The following is a 23,948-nucleotide window of genomic DNA, read 5'->3' on the forward strand; positions in this document are numbered from 1 at the left end:
TCCTGCTGCCAGCTTAGTTTTGTGCAGCCCTTGCAGGAACGTTCTCTGTCAATGAATGAAACGGTTAAGAGGGGTTTAATATGGGGAACTGTGCATAAAAATGCTGCACATTTTAGTCGATCTACTTCCCCTTAAGCAAGGCGTAGAAGACGCATATGCACGAAACAAACTTGTTACTATATGCGACGCTTTTCTTTTTCTTGTATTTGTGTTGTAAATTGTATTTTGCTTCAGTGTAGCCTTTCAAATAACAAAAAAAAAGCATACTGAATTAAAAATTAAAGAACACAGTGCTCGCAGCGGTCATGTGCAGCTATTTGTACCACCTAAAGCTAAATCAACAAACTTGTCCAATCATTTGGTCAAAACAAGCAGTTATTCCAGTTAAACAAAAATTAAGTATTTGAAAATCTGAAAAAAAAATGCAATGGCAATATCATACTGCTTAGTCATTTTTTAATCACTTTATAGCAGTCATTTACCAAGTAACTGGAGAGTGTCGAAAGGGAAGCCTCTACATAGACAGGGTGACAAGCACCTGGCGCCATCCTCCTCCTCCTATTTTATGTCCACTGCAGGACGAAGGCCTCTCCCTGCGATCTCCAATTACCCCTGTCCTGCGCCAACCGATTCCAACTAGCACCCGCAAATTTCCTAATTTCGTCACACCACCTAGTCTTCTGCCATCTTCTACTGCGCTTCCCTTCTCTTGGTACCCATTCTGTCACCCTAATGGTCCAACGGTTATCTAATATGCGCATTACATGACCTGCCCAGTGCCATTTCTTTCTCTTAATGTCAATTACAATATTGTCTATAACCGTTTGCTCTCTGATCCAAACCGCTCTCTTTCTGTCTCTTAATGCTATGCCTAGCATTCTTCGTTCCATCGCTCTTTGCGCGGTCCTTAACTTGTTCTCAAGCTTCTTTGTCAGTCTCCAAGTCTCTGCCCCATATGTCAGCATCTGTAGAATACACTGATTGTATGCTTTCCTTTTCAATGATAATGGTAAGCTTCCAGTCAGGAGCTCACAATGTCTGTAGTATGCGATCCAACCCAATTTTATTCTCTGAATTTCCTTCTCATGATCAGGGTTCCCTGTGATTAGTTAACCCTGGGTAAACATACTCCTTCACAGACGCTAGAGGCCGACTGGTGATCCTGAACTCTTGCTCCCTTGCCCGGTTATTCATCATTATCTTCTGCATCTTCTGCATATTAATCTTCAACCCAACTCTTACACTCTCTCTGTTGAGGTCCTCAATCATTTGTTGTAACCCGTCTGCAGTGTTGCTGAACAGGACAATGTCATCTGCAAACAGAATGTTGCTGGGATATTTGCCATTGATCTTTACTCCTAAGCCGTCCCAATTTAATAGCTTGAATACTTCTTCCAAGCACACAGTGACTAGCATTGGAGAGATTGTGTCTCCTTGCCTGACCCCTTTCTTTATAGGTATCTTCCTACTTTTCTCTTGGAGAATCAAGGTAGCTGTGGAATCTCTGTAGATATTTTCCAGGATATTTACGTAAGCGGTCTGTACTCCTTGATTACGTAATGCCTCTATGACGGCTGGTATCTCTGCTAAATCAAGTGCCTTTTCTTGATCTATGAGAGCCACATATAGAGGCTGATTGTGCTCTGCGGATTTCTCGATTACCTGATTGATGACATGAATGTGATCCATCGTAGAGTAGCCCTTCTTGAAGCCAGCTTGTTCCTTTGGTTGACTAAAAGTCCAGCGTTGGCCTTATTCCATTGGAGATTATTTTGGTGAATATTTTATCTAATACTGGGAGTAAGCTAATGGGCTTATAATTTTTCAATTCTTTAACGTCTGCCTTTTTGTGGATTAGTATAATGTTTGCATTCTTCCAGTTTTCTGGAACCCTTGCAGTCGATAGGCACTTCGTATTAAGAGCCGCCAGTTTTCCAAGCATTATGTCTCCTCCATCTTTGATTAAATCGACTGTTATCCCATCTTCTCCTGCTGCTTTTCCCCTTTTCATGTCATGCAAGGCCCTTCTGATCTCATCTCTAGTTATAGGAGGAGTTTCTTTATCCTGTTCATTATTGTTTCGAATGGAGTACTCCCGAGTCCTCTAGGTATTGTACAGGTCGGTATAGAATTCTTCCGCTGCTTTTATTATACCTTCGAGATTGCTGATGATATTACCCTGCTTATCCTTCAGTGCATACATCTTGGTTTGTCCTATGCCATGTTTCTTTCTCGGTGATTTCAGGCTGCGTCCATTTTTTACGGCTTCAGTCTTTCTCACGTTATAATTTCGAATGTGACTTATTTTCACCTTGTTGATAAGTTTTGACAGTTCTGCAAATTCTATCATATCTCTTGAGTTGGACACTTTCATTCTTTGTCGTTTCTTTATTAGGTCCTTTAGTACTTGGGAGAGCTTGCCTACTGGTTGCCTTGGTGCCTTGCCTCCCACTTCAATTGCTGCCTCTAAAGTCAGCCTCCTTACGGTTTCATTTATTACCTCTATGTCATTATCATCATCTCTCTGTTCTAACGCTGCATATTTATTTGCAAGTACTAGCCTAAATTTGTCTGCTTTTACCCTTACTGCCTCTAAGTTGACCTGTTTCTTTTTGACCAATTTTACTCTTTCTCTGTTCAAATTGAGGTGAATCCTAGCCTTCACTAACCTATGATCACTGCGTTTTACCCTACCTATCACTTCTACATCTTGCACTATGCTCGGATGATCGGCAGAAAGTATGAAATTAATTTCATTTCTTGTTTCACCATTAGAGCTTTTCCAGGTCCACTTTCAGTTGCTACGCTTCCTGAAAAAGGTGTTCATTATTCGAAGCTTATTGCTTTCTGCGAATTCTACCAGTATCTCTCCTCTAGCATTTCTAGAATCGACGCCGTAGTTGCCAATAGCCTGTTCAGCCGCCTGCTTTTTTCCCACTTTTGCATGGAAGTCGCCCATTACTATTTTATACCGAGTTTGCACTCTTCTCATCGCTAATTCAACATCTTCATAAAACTTATCTACTTCCTCATCGTCGTGACTGGATATTGGAGCGTGGGCTTATACTACCATTAATTAATTATCTCGTAAGTTTGATTACAACTGCTGCTACTCTCTCATTAATGCTGTAGAATTCATCAATGTTGACCGCTATGTCCTTATAGATCAGGAATCCTACCCCGTATTGCTACTTATCAGGGAGACCTCTATAGCAGAGGACATGGCCGTTATTTAGCAATGTATAAGCCTCACCAGTTCTTCTAATCTCACTAAGGCCGATAATATCCCAAACAACGTCTGATAGTTCCTCAAAGAGTCCTACTAAGCTAGCCTCACTCGACAGAGTTCGGCTGTCAAATTTCCGTTGGCGGCCTGTCCGGACCCAGAGATTCTTAGCACCCTCTGCCGCATTACAGGTGTGACTGCCGCCTTGGTCAGGTGCTTTGCAGCTGCTGGGGACTGAGGGCCATGGGTTCATTGTAGATATCATCAGGGAGGTTGCGGCCGAACACTGCACCAGGGAGGCCAATTCCTGCTCTGGTGAAGGAGTGTCTTTGTTGACGCTTAGTGGGCCTTCCTAATTTGGTTGTACCTGGATTAGTATAGCCCCACTCGCTCTCGGCATCTTTCGCCGGTGTCAGGCTTCACTACAAGTCTCCAGATGTATGGAGAATGTCAATTTCAGATACACCATCGTTAAAAAAAAAAAAAAAAAAAAAAAAAAAAAGAGAGAGTGAGAGAGAGCGAGGGAGGATTTGAACTTCCAACTACCGCATCCGAGCATTTGACATAGCTCAGTAAGATAATCCCGCAGGCGGCTAGGTTACCTTGTCGCCGAAAAGAATGGCCCAGAGGGCCTTACATGCCTAACAGCTCCGTTAATTTGTTTGCCCTTTGCGGGTTTTGCTGATCGTCGTAGGTTTCACGATATAGTGTCAATTCTCCGTGGTCCTAACCTCTTGTTTCCTGAATCTCACGCATGCACGCGGTCTTGAATGCGCCGAGGTACACGATATATTTTCGCTGAATTTGAACAGCACTTAACACTTGTGTGTAAAAATAAAAAAGGGGAACATTATTCAGCGCTTACCGAGAGGTCCTGAGTCGTGTATCATTCGCTCGTCCCGTCTGCTTGTCCCTTGGCATCTGAAAACTAGCGCTCCTGGGTAGTTTTCCATTCAGAATGGTGTGTAGTACTGCCATATCAATACCGCTCTGAGCCTCATGCAAAGCAGGCGACCTTGACAGCTCCCAATGAGCTTTGGACAGTGGTTATACTAGAGCTAATGAGAAGGAGGAAATGGGGGGGGAGGGTAACTGACCCAGTAGTTTTTCTGGGAACGCTGAGGGCCTAAACGCTAGGGAGTTGGGAACTGTATGCCTCATTTAACCTACAGTGGGGCCTTCTTCGATCAGTCGGACATGGTTTGAACATTTTGTGTTTGTAAGCAATTGATGGCTCTGCTACCACCGCAGTCGCAATACGATTCTCGGGAATGCAAACAAAAATAAGCAAGAAAGAATAACTGCAGCTGTAGACGAAAGGAATGCAGGCATATACGATCGTTCTGACGTGCTGAAAATCTGTGTGTTAACTTTTCAGCTAGGTGTTGTTGCTACTTGCTTTTCCTCATTCTTTGCGTGAATACTGTAAACAAAAACTTTCCAGTCCTTTTTCTCTGTTCCTTTTATGCAGAAATTTCACATCCTCAAAGAAAGCCCGTTTTTACAAGCACCTGTAAATAGGCCTATAGGCATTGACTTGTGCATTTTGATAATTTACAAGCACATTACTGTGCTCCGGGATACTGATTCAATTTTATTGCTGGCACAGCACCGTTTCAGGTGGGGTTTTTCCATGGTAACAGAGCTAGACAACATAGTTTGAGTTTGATAGTCATAAGTAAAATGTAAGTCAATTAGGCACTGTTTTTCTTAATTTAAAATCGTTTCATGAATTGCCATGCATATTAAAAAATAGTCCAGATATGTAACTGGACACAGTTGTACAGTCAACCTCAGAAGATGATCTGATTATGGCATCTCAGAAAACGTTCAATTTCTGAGCAGCCTGTAACAGTAGTCAGTAAAGCAGAACATCACAGTGTTGCTCATATGTCTCGGTAGAAATGCGAATACTAGGCTGTGTTGCGAGGCTGTGCAGGTATTCAGCTTTTTCTCAGATTTCGTGTTCCGTAAAATTTTGTGGCCGAGTGTACTTAACATCTCGATCTCAATATGCTGTTTGGAAACAAGTTACTTCCGACATGCTTCAAGTTGCTTCTGTCATTTCCTGAAGGTCTGCGCTGAATCCAACTTTCTCAAGCTTCAACACATGTTGTGCATGTTGTGATTCTTACTAAAATGTATAATGATATTGTTGACCATTGCAATGTTAAAGGACCCCTCGCCAGGCGCCATAGCAAATTTTGGTTGCACGCTGGAAGTTGTGATGCGTCCCCTAGGGAGTGTTCTGCTGCAAAAATTTTTGAAATTGGCTCATTGTTAGCCGAGATAGAAATATTTCAGTGCTGCGAACCTATGACTTCAGAAGGCGAGCTCCACTGCATAGCGAGACACTCTCTCCACTCGCCTCGTCTATCCTCCGTAAGTGAAATTCCTTCCTTGCGTTCTCCCAAACCGAACCTCGAGGATCGCGTGACGTACACGTCGTCACGGGCCCCGCCTTCATGTTTTTTTCTCCCAACTTTTTTTTCCTTTTTTTTTTTTTCGGTGTTCAGCACTTCTGCTGACAGTGTTGCGCGCGAGCTGTTGTGATGTCTCATTTCGTGCAGTGCACGATTTTGCACACTGTGCACAAGGACACGACTAGCAGTATAATTCAGTGCTACACGAATACTGAGGCAGAACAAGCGGATCGCAAAGCATGATCATGCGCTGGAACACGGTAGAAAATGGCATAGTTTCGGTACCTGCACACGTGACTGCACGACCGTGGGAACAAGCAGACGAAGCGGAAGTGCATCTCTCTTGCTTTGGTGTGAAGTAAAACAAAAAACATGCAGACATTCCGTTTGTGGTTTTATTATTTCTCTAAACTTCAATTCGTCAATTCAAACAACAGGTCACACAAATAGCAGATGTTGCCTTGAATAATTCTCGGAAGTCACGTGTCACCACAAGTGACGTCACATTACGGGCACAACTACGTAGGCGCAGGCACACGACTACGTTACCGTCCGGCTTGGAGCGCGGTTGCCCCAAGAGAAAGGGAAAACGATGTTCGGATTGAAATTTCAGACCTTTCCGCGGCGCGTAGCGATGTAATTCTTTGCAGACACGATCGTTAGCATGCATTGTATGCTCTGCGCTTGTCAGCTCAAAATGGCCAGACCTGGTGAGGGGCCCTTTAAAGTTAGACTTTATGCAAATGAGTGCATATTATTTTATCTATTCGATTGATGATCAGCTTCAACTGAATGACTGAACTGAGAACTGCATGAACTGCTTGGACATGTGGCAAATTTCACTGACTTGCAAGAAAGTATTTCACGTCTGTAATGGGTAGAACCCAAGCTCTGCTGTTTCATTACTTGACAAAAAGATAAAATATTGTGTCCACACAGTGCAAATATCTTGGTCTTCTTAAAAACGACGAAAATGTCATGCTGGTTGACAAACATTTTAAAACGCAGAGGCAGTAGCGGTCATGCATCCCATGCATCCTCACTATCCGTGATTTTAAGCACCATTGCTCAGGTGCATTCTTGAGAATAAGTTTTTTCTAATGGTGAGTGCTGAACACTGCATGCTCCTTCCTGCAACGGTTGGCCTGCACTCTAAAATGAATGTTTCAGAATTGTTGTATGGCATTCTGATCCTGAGCCCAAGGATGTGGGTTCGATTCCCAGCTGCAGCAGCCGCATTTGAATGGGGCAAAAAAAAAAAAAATGCTCATGTACTCAACTAGGATAAAAGCTTGGGCTAGATGGTTCAACATTAGTCATGGTAAAGCAGTGCGAATGACACGGATGAAAAGAGGATGCAAGACACACACAGGCAGGTGCTTGCATTTAGATGCACGTTGAAGAAATCCTGGTTATCAAAATTAATCTGAAGTCCTCCACTGCCCCATCTACCCTAGCCTGTATGTTGCTTTGGTGCATTAAACGATATGCATTTTTTTTTAGAACTGGTGCAATGGTCTCAACATGGCCTTAAAGTTGTTACCCCCCCTCCCCCACCTTCCCTTCTAAAAAGATTACTCCAAGTGCCAAAACAAAGAAAGCAGATTGCATCGTATTTGCTATTGAACAGCCAATCTTCAACAGATATTTTTTTAGTAAAGGCTAGCATGTTGAGACTGCTGTTCTGCCTGTCGATTAAGGGTATTTGTCTGTATGCCCAGGTGATAGAGGTGTACGTGGCCAAGCAGGAGGAGCTGAAACTGGAGGCAAAGGAGGTTGAGCAGGACAACTGTGACCAGTCCCCAAAGCCTAGTGATGACAGCGGGAGTGAAGATGAAGAAGATGAGGATGATAATGACGACGACTTGAGGGCTCCCCGCGAGAGCCTCCTTGAGAACGACACCAGTCTTAGTGAAAGTCCTGTTGAGCAGGAGAAGACAAAACTGGATCCACAGGAGGGGAAGCAGGACATCTGTGACTTGTCTTCAGCGTCAAGTAACAGCAGTGAAGGTGAAGACAGTGAAGATGAGGGGGAAAATTGCAAGGAGGAGAAATATTCAAGGTTTATTGAAAAGGATCGCCTTGGGAATGACAGAAGCTCGAATGAAGGTAAGCAGTAACGATGCATTCAATGTGCAGCTTAGTTTATGCAGTATGTACCAAGCTAACTGGGCAACGTAGTCAACGAGTTCCATATTTCTCTTAAGGTGGCTTCTCTGCAAAGCATGACTGCTTCCAGCAAGTGTTGTTCACAGATACCCCCTTAGCATTGTTACTGAAATAAGGCGTGTAACTACTATTGCCGTTTTTCAACTCCACTAATGCTGAATAGTTGCCAGCTGTATTGATGGTCGCATGCGAATAGACGCTCTTGAAAGGGAACATTGTGCTGGCCTCTTCATTTTGCAAAGCAAATGTTAAGATGCTAAGACCACCTCCTGGCATGTTTTGAAAAAAGTAAGCTCACATTGCAATGGTGCAATTTCCACATTTTCTTTATCAGAAAAGAATAAAAATAGACAAAATACGTCTTGCTGTACTAACCTTAAAACTGGTGATGACAGGAAGTTGAACACTGCCTTCCTCTCTGCTCCCTTAGTACTGGAGGAGGTGTGGAAATGTGTTCTCTGAATGGAACTTTGCAGATGGTATGGAGCCTTGTAAAGTAGCCAGTGTACTCAATTACTGGTTGCATGAGGTATTTGAGAAGATGGCTTTGAATCGCTCTAGACATTAACATTCTCGTATCTATCTAGATGCCTAACTTCGTCTGTTGCCTACCAAGCATACTTATTCCAGGATATCAGCTTCCAATCTGATGTAGGAGATGAAGCTGTACGCTGTCCTAGTTGCCTTAAATGCTGGCCATAGCAACTTGGACATTGCTACCTTCCTAAGTGTGTAGTTTTTTTTTTACTCAGAACTGTCTCTAGCCAATTGTCGTGTGTTCAAAGAGAAATTAGAGGTGCTAGTCATCGGATTCTATTCAGGTGGTTGAATTTCTCCAGCAGGTGGAGGCCATGATGACTGAGAACACTGAAAAGCCAATTATAGCCATTGTGGAGCAGCTTGAAGTGGCAGAGTAAACAGTCCAAGCTTTCTGTGCACGATACCATTAGGTGCTACTCTTAAGTAGTTTATTTGCTTGCTCCCACAGGGCCTGTATGATATACGAGTCTGTGAACTTCTGTCAATTTGTCACCCTCAATGTGGTGTTCTAGTTCTCAGTATAAAATTGCTACGTTACTGTACATAGGGAGAGTCACTGAGTGGGGTATAGCAGGGTACAACTTACAAAACCAGCAGTTGGCAACCAAGGCACACAGACCGCGCTGGGTTGTGTTACTCTGCCAAATAGTCACAGAAGCAAGCAAAATCGTCATGCGATTTTTTTTCAATATGGCGTCATACTTGATACCTCCGGAGCGTCTGCCGTTCTCGAAGAGTTTTCATCGGCGGAAGCAGTCTGGTGTGCAACAGACATGGACAAAAAGTATGGAGACTGAACATTTCACTCTTCAAACTTCACTGCCAATTGAAGTGAAACTTGATAATAAATAGTTGCAGCGAAGCAAGCATTTTATTTCAGTTCAATAAAGAACTAGGCTGCGCGGTATAGCACGAAGCAAGACAAGGGACACAGGAAGAAAACGAGGACAAGCGCTCCCTGTGTCCCTTATCTCGCTTCGCGCTGCACCACACAGTCTCATGGAAAACCAACTAGCCCAAACCGTCACCTTTCAAAGAATTAAGCTTTCACCGTTCCGCTGTAATAGACGAGTTAAAACATATAAAATTATGCGCTAATAACTTTATTTTTGTGGTTACTGCCTTATTTAGATAACAGAAAAAGTTTGAAGTATGAACTGTTTGCAGCCTTACGGAGGAAGAGTGGCTGGTGGTTATGATGGCATGGACAGGGCTTCACTGCAGAGTTAAGCTGTATCCGACTTAGTAAAGAACAGCCACGCCATACTGTAAACTCGCTAAGGACTGTTTTTGTGGAAGTGCTTTCCCACATCAACATGCCCTATCTGATCTGAGTAGTGGCCATTGTAGGAACTGTATTCAGTCAACAGTTGAGGCTTAAGATGGCTTTATTCAACAGTCGTAGAAGACCGAGGTAAAAGCAACAACCTAAAAAAATTTTGAACGCATATTTTGATTCTTGTCTGAAATATTGTTGCTGTTTGAGTAGTAGTCACCATGTAAAATTCCTCACGTGCCCAGTATATGAGCAGTCAGTTGTTGATGGATAAAATAAGCTAAAAATATGCTGCCAACAGCAACTTTCCTGTGCTTTTGTTAAGGGCAGTGTTGATTTGATAGTGATAAAATTTATATTGCATAGTTCCTGCCCCTCACATAAAGTTCAAGCAATTAGTCAAAAGACAAAGGAGAGAGTGGTTGAGATGCAGATGCACTATTTGAATTGCATGGTGCTTTTATCATACAAATTTTGCTTGACTTTGGCTTGTGCTTGACGGCTACGTGCAGCCACTGCTAATGAGTCTTTTAGTTCTGAAGTGTAGCCAATTACTTACTAGCTGTAGTCGTGCTGAGAGATTTCCTGCACCTAAAATCTTTCAAGTGCCTGTGCAGAGCCACAATGAAGCATCTTAGATGACACATAAAGCAGCATTTGACTTGCATAATGGCATGGCCAAGACCACTTTCAAGCATACTGTCACATGGCCGGTACAGATATGCAAACGGGTAGAGATGAATTGAAGAAACTCATTTGTAAGAAAACTTGTTTCCACTAAAAATAGATACAACTCAGTAGTGTATAGATACAGTAGTGATGCAACGGTCACAGTTGTCAACTAACATTGCTCATGTCTTTTCACTATACACAGTATAACCTCGCTGATACAATCCTGTTATGTACGATTTCCTGCCGCCAAGGTTCGTGATCAAGAACACAAAAAATAACTCAATACAATTACACTTCTTTTTAGCTAGTTTGTACGTTTTCGGAAAATGTGATATTTTAGCACCAACGTTCAGTACATTGTCAAACTAGATCCCTTGTAAACAAGAAAAGGTGCCAGGTGCGCAATCGTGAACAATGGCCACCCGCCACAGCAGCTTCCCCGCAATACTCACATGCCCGCCTCACGTGTAAATGCCGGCATGCACCCAGTTTCCTTTTTATGTACTAGCAAATCTTGTGGGCTGTCACAAGCTGCCTTGGCAATAAACAACAACTATCTCTGTCACAGCATGTGGGGTCTAGTGCTGTTTGAAGCCTACTGGACGCTTTGAATAGGCAATAACCCAAACATGCCACCATTCCCTGCTGCACACGACATGAAGTGACCATCATGTTACCCGCCGTGGTTGTTCAGTGGCTATGGTGTTGGGCTGCTGAGCACCAGGTCGCGGGATCGAATCCGGGCCACGAAGGCCGCATTTCGATAGAGGCAAAATGCGAAAACACCCTTGTACTTAGATTTAGGTGCACATTAAAGAACCCCAGGTGGTCTAAATTTCCGGAGTCCTCCACTACAGCGTGCGTAATCAGAAAGTGGTTTTGGCATGTAAAGCCCCATAATTTAATTAATTGACCATCATGTTTCGTGTTGGCAGTATCGTAACCACTGTATTCCAGCGTCGTTCACGAGCTTGATTTTGTGTCAGTTTCCCGTAACCCTCTTAAAACACTGCTTAATATAAAAATGACTGTGTGTATCTCGAATCGCTTGGACTTCACCAGCTGTATGCACGATCAGGCACACATGCTGCAACAGTTTGCGCCATGTGGCCATGTAAAACTTCCCACCAAAGTTCACGACTGGAAGAAGCTGTTGATCCAGGAAGAATTTGAGGAATGCAAACAACATAGCAAAAGCCACAGCGTGCCTCTCTGGCTGCTTGGGCCCCACTAGCTCGGCACGTATTGGAGTCTCGTGCTGCAATGCTAGATGTCAACTACAATTGAGTCTGAAATTTTTTAGTGACTTCAGATAGTATGTTTTCCTTGTCAGTGTGTTTTTTCATGCATCTTTTTTCCATCACGTATGAACGAGGTTCTACTGTATATAAATGCATCATCCCCAGGATTTGGTGGTGCTTGCATCTATTTTACAATTTATTATCAGGCCAGAATGAAATGCTAAGATGGGACCAACTAGAAGGCAAATTTTTCTTCATTCATTTACGGAGGCTTATTTTTGGGGCTGGAGCACTCTTATCACCAGATTGCCACGATCACACATATCACTTTTACGTAATCAGATGTAAGAGGTGTTCTTATTTATTTCTTCTTGTTCACATTTCATTCTGGTGTGATGGTACATAACTACAGTATTTGTGACACACATGTAGTCTGATTATGATCGGCTGGTCTCACTATATAAGTGGTGGCAGTGTTAATGAAGGTTCTGGTACAGCAAGTGCATTTTGCATGAGAGTGATTATGGGGTAACAGTGATAACCTGATGGAAGTAATCACCAGCAAGAAGTGAAATAGCTCAAGCATCGTAATACATGGTAGCAGGACACCCGTTGTCATTCGATTCAATACAGTATGGTATGCACTGCTCATCTTCCTATTTATTCTTTAAATGTAGCCATATAATAACTACACAGGTCCAAAAGTGATAGCAGGCACTGTGTTCCTGTGCTGTCTAACCCTCACCACCTGCTTGCTAATTGTGATTGTAGCCCTATTGTTCAAAGTCGAGATAACCAGATCGTTCTAGATGGTGAACTGCCAGTCAGATTCATTGTAGCTAATGTGGAATCCCCTGAAAACGATTGCTCTTTCCTGTCATATGACTTTAAACAACATGGCATGCACTTTGCAACAGTGGTCAGTGTTTATTCCTGTATTAGGTGCCTACTTTTCCTACTTCGAGTTTAAAGCAGGATATTTTTCTTGTGACTGTGCTGAAATAACATCAAGTGACTTCAGCGACATGAGAATACTATTGTAACGTAGATTGAAGACGGAGTGTTACAAAGTAGACGTTTCTCTTTAATCGTGGGCCAGAAGAAGAGCGTGCAGCTTACGCACTTCATCGTCTTTCATGGCGCCGACCTTTGCGCGCGCCGTCCTGCGGTGCGGGAGCCCCACATCTTTGTGTCACTATGCATAATAAATAGCAGTGAAGGAGGTTCGGAATTGCATGTTCTACAGGAATCACTTTTTGTAATGTGTGGCTGTGTACTACTTCTGCATGTCAAAACTGAAAAAAAGTGCGCTTGCACTTGCAATTGATGTCGTGAGAGGAGCTTTCAGCTTGCTTTCATGGTATGCGTAGCTGCTGAGTGATGGATGCAGCTTAATTGTCAAAGGTTCAAAACTGCCTCTCAAACCATCCAAGAAAGCCAAAGTGGCAGTGCATTTACGTGCCGTACTGTGGCAGGCATGTAGTAGACACAACCCAAGGGTTGGACATTATGTACCATCTACACAAGTCTTGTACTAAAGCATTTGCAATTAGTGCACATATAGTACTGGGTTTCAGAAGCCATTTGCTTGAGGCTAGTGTTCTCGTTCCCGAGTTGTACAATTGCACTGAAGATGCAGTATGTAGGGGTCTTCCAAAGCCATGTATTTGTGCACTTCATTACATGCAAATTTTATACAGAACACAGAGACCTTACTTAAGCACGTTTTGATTACAAATACAGTGCAGTCCACTTATAAGGATATAAAGAAGAATGAAAAATCCTATCGTTATAACCGATCATCGCTATATCTGGACTGCTGTAAAAAAAACAAAAGCTGCCGAACATACCCTTGTAGGTCCGAAACCAAATTTTCCACTTACGATAAAAAATTGACGTTCTAAAAAATTGGGTGTGAAAAATGAAACATTTATTCATACCTCTAAACAGCATGTCAAGCGTTAAGCGTGCTGAAATAGCCAGATATTTGCACTTGCTTTCGTGCACGTTTCAGGTTCACAACCGCGGTGAGCATCACGCCCAGTGGCTGCGCGAACACTGGCGGCGATAATTTAGCATGCATGAAAGCAATGAGTGGCTTTATCAACTGCAGTGCACTTTGCGTGAACATTGCGGTGAGTGTCAAAGACGGGCCACTGTCAATCTTGTCGTCACTGCCGCTGCTGTCGTCTCCTCCGTCGCACAAGGCCGCCGTCTGTCATGACAACGATTGCCCTGCCGGAGATTCTTTGCAGAACGAGGCAGCGCTCTCTGCACTCTGTAACTCCTCCATCAATGCACAACCTATTTTATCGCTAGTAGCGACATGCTCCCAGAGTTCAGTAATGTCAGCGGCTGCTATCGTGTTGGTTTCACATGTGGGGGGTTTCGCCCTGGCGCACGAAGCCCGCCATTTCCTTTGATTGGCATGGTCACTGGTTCTAGCCTTCATGATCGAGACGCCCGTGGTTCTTGGAGTCGTCAATCTCATCGACTGTGCGAGCTCATGCTTTGAGTCTTGCAAAATTTGCACCTTCGTCTCAAGCGACGCAGCTCTGCGCCTTGCCGCGCACTCACCGCTGCTTCGGCGGCGCATTTCCGTGCTCGCTAAGAAAGAGAGGGAGATTGTAAAAAGGGAGAACAGGTGCGGTTAGCTTCTCGCTTTCTTTCTTAAAGTGAAGCTTTCTTTGCATCTTCCTTTGACTTTCCCACTGCTGCTGCTGTCGCGCACACTGCGTTGGGAGGGGGGGAGGGGGGGGGTCATAGCGTGTATATAGATGACAGGCGAGAGTCAGTGAGGAAAGGCCACAGGAGAAATCCTTTTCACCCCACTGCGTCGAATGTGCATAATGCCCTCTGGAGCTCCCTGGCCTGCGCCACATTAGCCACTTGACAGCTGTAATTATCCGCGACTCCCCTCAGAAGCATTGCAGAAACTGCAGCGCTTCCCTTTCTACTAATGTGCAAGGCCAGAGGGGATGAAGATAGAACTGTAGAGAGGAGGAGAGGGAGAAGAGCCACTTTCCTTACAAGAGAGGAGGGGGGGAGGTGACGTGAGAAGGCAAGGAAACCCCACTACTATTGGCGTCGAGGACATAGCGTGACGCCATCTGCTGGAATCTCTCCGTGACGTAGAAAACGTCAGCATGTGATACCGATTGCAAAGTGTTTGACGTCTCCAGTGGCTCAGCCTGTTCAGCTACCGTTGTTTTTGTGTTGTAAGCATTTAATGTGTTTGTCTTAGCTGCAAAGAACCTGGTGTGCAGGCCAACAAAGGTACTTAGCGAGCCAACGTACAGCATCGTCCACTCTCGTCGGAGCGTGTTCACGCGGGGCCATGGACGACGAACATGAAGAGGCCACTCACGTATATGGGAGAGGTTATGAAATTTACCTAGTAATCTACAACTTGAAGTACTCACTCATCTCGTGTACATTTATGTTTACCGAGGCAAGCATGATTGCACGCACCTATCTCTTGCTTTTGCGTGCATGGTGCGCGGCCGAGAGGTAAGATTTTGATTTGCATTGATTGCCGTGCATGATTCACGGCAACGCTCCGCCATAGTTTTGAGCGCGTAATTAAATTGGCGACGCATATGATGCTTTGATATCGGTTATTAAGTTCGCATGACCTTTAATAAAGGTAGCCATACGCACTCTTGGCGCAATAGCAATACTGTTTGCACCATTCGTCGTGGTGAGTGCGGCGTGCCACTTTCGCCAGAATTATCGCGGGACGATGATTTATCACCAACATATTTTAATAAGTGGAACGTCAACTGATATTTTTGTGTCCTCAATCCATGCTTCCACTATTTGCACTTCTCTGCGCAGGGTATTTTCACTGGTGTTATATCAAGTGAGCACGCTGCAAGCCCTGTGTGCATCGCTTGCTCGACTCTTAATTACGATCACAATATTTCATTTTCAGTGACTCTGCCAGTCTCTAGCATTAACCAATTTGTTGACTAGCAGTTCAGCACATCACAACTGTTAACAGAAGGCGAGGCAGTGTGTGAGGTTGACCACGTTCGAATATGCAGTGCAAAGGAACAGCATGAGGACTCATTCTGCCCAATTAGATAATTAGTCTTAATTAATTAATCAACTTCTAAAATATTATAATTCTATTAAAAGTGTAAATGAGAAAATTGTAGAGCAACTTGAAAAACTGCCGCTACAGCTTTCTGTCACTCAATACGTGCTACATAAAAGTTTTTCAGAGCGCAAAAGAAGCCCACGAATACACGCAAAGTGTCTCGAGTGACCAGTCCCATGGAAATTTTATGTAATTTTGCGTGGTGACGGTGCTATCGCCCTTGAACTTTACACGGAACTTCACGGCGACGGTGACGGCTGAAATGCGCTTGGAGCGCTCGCAATAAAAACTTTACGTAAGGAAATCACACCGAGTGCTTTACAAAGGCTAGCAAATCGTCAGGTTCCGCATTACACATTGCGTGCAACCTCGCACAAGTTATGCAACCCAAGGGAAATCTGCCACGAGCTTATCTCCAGCTCCCGATTCCGGCGAAGCTCCGATTCCGGTGTGTTTTGGACGGTCCAAGGGCCGGACAGGAAGGTTCTGCGATGGCACTGCTCCGGGAACAAGGCACCGTCTTTTCCAGCCTGGCACGAATAAACATAGTAAATTCTAATACGTACCGTCCCGGGAAGTTCTACGCCGTACTAACTGAATGTTTTAGCTCCAATGCTGTACACAAAATCTTCTTCGCAGAAGTGCTTGCTACACACTCGATAATGAATGTTGGCCTGCTTTCCCATTCTCAGCTTTATCAACCATGCATCCTGCTGCTGCTTGGTTTTGGGGTGCGCATGAAAACTCTCACTGGGCTTCGTCGAATATGTTCGGCACAGCGGCACCTAGCAGTAAACCATGCTTAAACAATAAACGAAATTACTGCCTTCGGGATGAAAGGCAGTGAGCAGCGTTGGTGTGGCTGGCGGCGGCAAAGGCGAGTCATGTGATGTCGTTTACTATGTCACAATGATTGCAGCACCGGTTTCTCCTGTGGTGGCCCTCGAGGCCAATACGACAGCGGTTGCGGGGAAACAGGATAAGCTTAAGTTCAAGGTACGGTACAGTACGTTGCTGCTATTTCTGAAAAATAAACGTCATGCAAACATGTCAAGTGGGCAGCTTACACAGGGCATGCAGAAGCAGAGCCACATTAATTAAAGCGCACCGCATGGTCCAGGAGACACTACGAAAGCGGTCAACCGTCAAGTCAATACTTCTGTGCCCGCCGTATAAGCTTTGCGGCTACGGCATTGCTAGAGGTCGTGGATTTGATCCCAATCGCGGCAGCCACACTTCAGCGGGGGCGAAATAGAAAACGCACGTGAACTTAGATTTGGGACATGTTAAAGAACATCACATTGTCAAAATTAATCTTGAGTCTGCCACTACCTGCCACTACCTGGCACATTGCCTGAGTGTGCCTCATAATCTGAGTGTGGTTTTAGCACGTACAGCCCCATAATCCAATTCAAGTGTAATACTTCTGCCACAATGTGATGTGCCATGTAAGGCAATGACAACGCTCAACCCTCTCAGAGGTTATAAAATATGGCGCACAACAGTGCCTCAAGCAAACACCTCTTCCTGTGTGTTCTGTGTACTACGCAGAGAAACAGAATGCAAGGTAACATTTAACATCAACGCACTACTTGTGTTAGCCTAAACATTGAATAAATTAAGCTTTAGCTGTCAACATCACCGCTAATTATCGTCAATCAAAGCATCCAGCACGGAAATCTTCTCATGCATCAATTCCCACAGTGCAATCTGCATAATTTTTTTTCATTTTTTCCCTCTGTTTTCGGACGCTCGCTGACAACGCGGACGCAAAGCAGCTGGTGCCAACTTGCGATGCTCTCTGCAGCTTTCTCAATCGGCGCACTGGCGGGACGCGCAAACGTACGCAAACTTTTCGCCTTTTCATGGTTCAGGGGGACTTAGCAATGCAAACTTCACCATTATTTTGCATGGAAAACGCCACCCGAAAGGCAGAATCTCGATCGTTGTATCCGATATGCGGTGAATAACATATCATTATATATGTTTTTTTTTTCTCATAGCTCTAATTCATAAATTGATGCTATGAAGTCGACTCATCGTTGTAGCCGATATATTGTTATATGTGGTATCGTTATAAGCGGACTGCACTGTATTACAACAAACATACAGGGTGAGCATGAACAATGAAAGTAGGACTCGCGCAGTGCAACAACTACCAAAAACTGAAACTAGGAGATGTAACCATTGTAAAAATTTTTATGTATTGCGTTTCCACAAGGTCATCGTGCTCAAATATAGGTTATATGATTTCAAGAGAGGTTTGAAGGTTTCCTCCAGCTCTCTGCCAGATCAGTGTCCTCTGACACTCTCCAGCCAGAGATGTCGAAGTATGCTGAAGGGATGTAGACACTTGAAGACAGAAGATTAACTGGTGGTTTAGTTAACATTTTTGCAGGCATTAGGTCAGGAACAGAAAAATTACAAACAGAAACATGAATGCTATGGCAACAAACAAGTGCTGCTCGCGAAACGTCTCTGGAATCCTCGGCACACATCTGCACTCCTGGTTTTAAGCACTTTCATCCCACCGGAGCGAAAAGGGGCTGTTCTTCTTTGGGTCTTCCCTGCATGTTATGCACTCCCTCACATGTGACGTCGGCCCTGCCGTCACGGTGGCAACCAGTTTTCCTTGTGGTTCTGAGACAATGATTCTCCAGAGATGATTCACCATCTCCGGAATGGCATCAATGAACTCGCTGAGAATGACAGCAGAGTGGTGTCAATGTTTGGGCCACTTGTAAAACAGCACACGCACTTTGGGGGATGCGAATACGACAAACCACACACCCACACTTTCGTGCACATGGGCACAGGTTGCTGAAGATCAATGGTTATATCAAGTGCTGTTATATGTAGAAGTGCGGCAGGGACCTTTGGTTCCGGCCGGTGCCCAAGCATTTCTTTGAGCCCAAACTGTTGAGCCCAAACTTTAATCCCAAAATTGTCCTTTGCCGAATAACTTTAACTTGACCAGTCAGTGTGCACGTGTCTGACCCCTATGGTGATTCCAATAGTGATGCCTTTAGTGGCAGTGTCTGTTTCAGCAGAGCTTAGGGGGCCAGTGGATGTGTTGAACAAACATAATTCTGCCATCCAAAATGCCTATTTTCGGCCTGCCCTAGGAAGATTCTAAAGCACTAACTGTAGCTCACAATGTCTGATTAGGGTATTTACCCGAATATTCTTTTTTTTTTTCCGAAGAAAATTGAGTGGAAAGATTGCCAGTTTGGTGCAACCGGATATGAAACCAAAACCATCATTGCGGCATTCCTATGCTTTACCGCAAAACACATTTGTACTAGTACATCTTTACTGCAGATATATAAATAATAAAAGAAGAGAGAGAGAGAGAGAGGCATACATACATGCAGTGAATTTCTTATGAAACTGGCTGCCATTGTGCAATACATATTAGGCCCTTGCCCATTTTTATTGCTAAAGAATTGGGTGCACATTAGATTTTTACCTTGTTTAGAAGTTCTAATGTCATTTCTATGTTAGTTTTCTATTTTGGACACATATAATTTGGGCACACATTTGGATAGAGGTGTGTTAAAATTGGGCAAGTACTACTTCCAGATGGCTCGGCAACATCTTTTGGTGTTTCTTCTGCATCTTGATTAATTTGACCCAATGAATAATTCGATAAAGTTAGTCTGTCTCGTCAGAGTCGAATTGATGGCAGTCGACTGTATAGCAATGTACAGGATTGGCATACCCCCCTCATTGTGCTGTACTCCGATGAAAGTAGCTGCCAATACTGATGGATGCATTAGACGTCTCAGATGTTGAAGTATAGGGCACATTCTCTTGGAAACATCAGATCCGGTGCATGAAAAAGTGTGTAATCAGCTCATGGTCGTGGCTTGTTTTGTCTTGGTGTTTGGGCCATCCCGTAGTCTTAGCTGGTACAAACAGTTGGACTGTATCTCAAGAGAGCTTGTAACTACTGCGCTGACTAACTTATTGTCCATTGCTTCTCTATGTTTTTTTTTTTAAGTTATGTTGCCACGTTCATAGGGGGAAAATTTAGGGCCAGGCTAAATCTATGATGAGCACCCAGTCTGTATGTCGTGTGTCATGTAAACTTGGCCAGACAATACTCAGGCCCATATAACATAAAACTAGTCGAACCTGACTATATAGAACCCGTTTACATCGAATTATTCTATATATTGAACAATTTCTGGACAAGGTATAGTTACAATGAGTATATATAGCAAAAATTGCGCTTACATCGAACAAAAATAGCAGCGACTCCCAATATATCGAACGTCAAGCTGCGGAAAAATGCCCCCAGAAGTTGGCTTTCCCTTGTGGTGACGGAGAAACCTGGCGGCGCGGCTCCATCCAACTGCTCTCCCTACCGTGACTGCGCTGCGTTGAGTGAGCTGTCGACACACCCCTGCAAAAAATGATCCTGGCCCACCCACAGCGCTTGCTCAGACAGCCAATCAGAGGCTCTTGTGCCCTCGTCGTGCAAGATGGCGAAAGTGCGAGTTGTCTCGCTACTTTTCTGGTTCATTGTGTGTGTGTCTTGTGGGCCTTCTCCCGCACTGTTGCCGTGATGAAGCGTCAGAATTCGTCTTTCGTCATGAAGCTCGAAATAATAAATCGGGTCGAACGCAGTGACAAGTCAGATGTCCCCGCAGCGTGCAAGATTGTGAGGAGCACTCTCAGCATGATCTTGAAGAATAAGGGGAGATTAGGGCTAAAGCGGCCAAACTCGTGACCTGGTGCCCATGGCGCCCGACGCGTACGCACAAGGCCGTGTACAAGTGGTTATCCGAAATTGCTTCAGCCGTACCGGCTTCCGCGTGCTCGGTGATGACTGATGAATGCAACAAAGCCGTTGCCAGTGTTGTCGAAGTTTGGAGCGAGCCGTCAGAGTTTCCGGAAGCTGTTGCCGAATCAACGGTGGATGAGTTCGTGAGTGCAAATGATGTCGCGACCATGGGAGAGCCTCAAAACGAAGACTACATTGCCGGCATTGTACCGAGCACAAGTGAAATTGGGCACAATGAGGAAAGCAGCGACGTCATTTGCCCATGTCCTCCGAAGTGATTGGTGCGCTCGCACTAGTCCAGTGCTTTTGCGCGAATGCGGAAGGTTGCGGCCCCAGCTGCTACGACTCCTTAGACACTGTGGAGAAGTGCGTGCATCACAGGCAGCGAAATTGCCCAAGCAGAAGAAAATGCAGGACCATTTCATGCGAAACTAAGCTAATTCCATCAATAAAGTGATTTTATAAATGGTATGGGCTTTTATGATATCCAATTATTAGCAGGCTTATATCGAATTATGCTCTATATCGAACTCATAGGCGTTTTCTTGCGAGTTCGATATAGCCGGGTTCGACTGTATTCCAATATGTTTTTATTTCAAATCAGCTAGTAGCCCTCCGTGATAAGTCAAAAGGGCTTGGGCTCTGCCTATTTGGGCATGACACCCGCCCATAAGTAGGGCGCCTGTGAGTAGGGCAAGGCTACAAGGTATAAGAGTTAGGGTTGGGCATGTCAAAAGGTGTAGCTGGCCCATGCCATCGTCCGACTCATCCATGCTGAGGACATTGTTGAAGGGAGGAGCAGGTTGTCATTGGGAATGAAGACTACTGGGTTTTTTACAATATCTACATGAAGAGAATGTTACGTCTCAACAGTCAAGCATGACTGCATTGAAGCACCTCTGAGGAGCCAAAAAAGTCCGTTTAAATCCCCTGTTCTCCCTAAATCCGTAGGCCAGGGAAATCTGCCATCACACCTTCCTCCATTTGGGGCGCCTGAAGTCACTGAAGGATCCACCATGAGGGTGAGGGTGTACACAATCACTCCAGCACCTTTGTTCACTGAGCACAAAGAAAGGAGGGGATGCTCATAGGATTGTCACGCTTGACCCATACTAGCACGTCTTAGTTCCTGGGATGGCTCCGCCATTAGCGGGTTCGTTTGTCGGACGGCCTTGGCGGCTAGCAGTGGCCATGAGGAAGCAGCGTAGAACGCCCTTTTCCAGGAGTTACTTGCCCCAACGTCATGTACGGTAACCAGGGGACATCCATTAACAGTGGTGGAACGGCTGCGCCAATTGCGCCAAACTGCGCCAAGAGCAAGCCTTTGTGCCATCCTGTGCCAAAATGGTATTTTAGCGGGAAATCATGCCGAGCATGTGCCAAAGCAGGCATAAAAGCGAAACCCTTCTGTCGATGCTTCGCAGCTAGCAAAACTCAAATCAAAATGAACAGCACGCTATCATCATCGTCTTAGAAGGAAGCAGTGGCCCATCCACAGAATTTCTCACTCTATAGTGACAAACACTATGGGCCTTAGGAGGACATAATTTATATCCTCCTAGTACAGGCCCATCAGATTCATCCAGGTTGTCATTCACGCATTTTTCTCTGACGGACAAACAATGTAATTCCGCTGTACTGTCTTGCTGGTGCTTTATTTCGCTGTTCATTGAACCCGCGTGGTCTCGCGCAGTTTGCTGAAGGAGGATGTCGCATTCTAGGATTAAAGGTAAACTTTTCTGTGTTTATGGGTGATAGCGAGGCTTTGCAAGAGAGCTGCTGCGATCAGAATTGCACGTGATACATAATTAAGAATGTTATTAGCGAATGTGTTTCATGGTGGGAGTCGCCACTTCGATGGGTGCTGCCGTGTTCGTTGACACAAAACTGTTGTGTTGAGTTTGTGTCGGTGCGCTATTCTGGTGAACTAGCGTCACCGATGCAAACGTTTATTTGCGTCCAGCACATGTGCAGTGGCGCCGACGCTTTTTTTTTTTTTCGGCTGCAAAACCTTTGCGGTCCCTATTCAAAAATTCCCTAATGGGGATGGCATGACATGAGTATATTGCGTGATGTCATGTTCAATGCAGGCGCGCATACTCGATCGGTCTTAAGGTGAGCCTTTGCTCACAAGACATGACTGTCGCACTGTGTCGCATCCTGGGTTAATAAATACGTGTTTGTTGATCTGTCTGTGGTGCCTTCTCTGCACTGTATCGACGAACCTGGCTGTGGCGCCCTTTGTGCGTTGTGGTCTGGAGGAGCGTTGCGTCCTTTCCTGACCGCACTTGCAGGGTAAGCCTTGCGTAAACCCGTTTCCACAACATAGACTTTATCAGTTAATATTTGCATGGTATGTGGTAAGCACACCACGTGCATTGGACCCTGCGCCAAAAGTGCTTGGTGCTGTGCCAGGACCTATGTTGAAAGGTGGGATTGCTGTTCCGCCACTGCATTAACCATGTATTCTTCAAAACATGTCTCGCCATGGTGTCACCCCTGGTCTGTCCTATGGGGACGTATTGTTAGCTTCACGAAGCGATTCATTGCAGTAGTGCAGAAGAGGCTGGAAGGTCACTTACCTCACTGGCCGATCGTAACAGCTCTTCCACGGCCCGGAAAATCTCGACTGGCCAGTGCTGACAACCACTGGGCAGGAAGAGAATGGCTGGTGGCAAGGGGGATGACTTGGCTTGCAGCATTCGACTGTGAAATGCTGACATACACCCCAAAACATCTCACAATGACAGGCATCCGCAAAGTGAACCCCACAATACGGCTCTGCACAGCGATGGAGTATCTTGGATCTCACTTTAGACCCACCAGGCTTTAAAAAAAAAAAGAGAGAGAGAGAGTACAGAAACAAGAAATACTGCATTTCACTATGCAAATTTCGAAGGAATTTCGTGCCGACAAAGCTAGAAGTCATGGATGGGAATTTTGCTAAAAGAAAGGGGATCGTCTTGGCTTAAGAAAAGAAAAAACAACAGCAACAAAAAAAAAATTTGTCGGGATTCCTAAACTCAAAACGAGTTTCAAGCTAGCCTGCTCAAACCATTCGCATTGCTATGCAACTTTCCCTTCTTATATCTAACGAAGTTATACTGTTGGAGGGTGAGGCTCCATCGGAGCAAGCGGCCATTTTTTGACGACATTTGATTAAGTCATGTCAGAAGGCAGTGGTCAGTCTTGAAGACGAATCTCGCTCTGTACAAGTAACACGACAACTTCTGGGCAGCCCAAACAAAACAGGCACATTCCTTCTTGAAGCGCTATAGGCTTCCTCTCTTACAGTTAATTTATGGCTAGTGTAGAGAATAGACTGTTCTTCAGTATCATTGTCTACCTGACATAAGTACCACGTGCATTCCTGTATCGCTTGTGTTGCATTGAACTTTGAACACCTTTGTATAGTCTGGTGCACGAAGCACAAGATGAGAAACTAATAATGTTTTCGAACCTTGGAAAGTGTTCACTTAGTCCTTATCCCAGTGCACATAACTCAGTGCT

The 23,948-nt window shown here is 44.6% G+C and overlaps 1 protein-coding gene across 1 annotated transcript in view; it reads left to right on the forward strand.

The window, feature by feature from the left end:
- The window catches only part of LOC142575914 (uncharacterized), a 134,282-nt gene that overhangs the window by 77,900 nt on the left and 32,434 nt on the right, over positions 1–23,948 (forward strand). The window contains exon 13 of the mRNA XM_075685714.1: positions 7,371–7,758. Within this exon, the coding sequence (XP_075541829.1) occupies positions 7,371–7,758 (388 nt within the window). The remainder of the gene's footprint in view (positions 1–7,370; positions 7,759–23,948) is intronic.

Source organism: Dermacentor variabilis, chromosome 1 (assembly GCF_050947875.1).
Source record: "Dermacentor variabilis isolate Ectoservices chromosome 1, ASM5094787v1, whole genome shotgun sequence".
In the NCBI taxonomy this organism is placed as follows: domain Eukaryota; kingdom Metazoa; phylum Arthropoda; class Arachnida; order Ixodida; family Ixodidae; genus Dermacentor; species Dermacentor variabilis.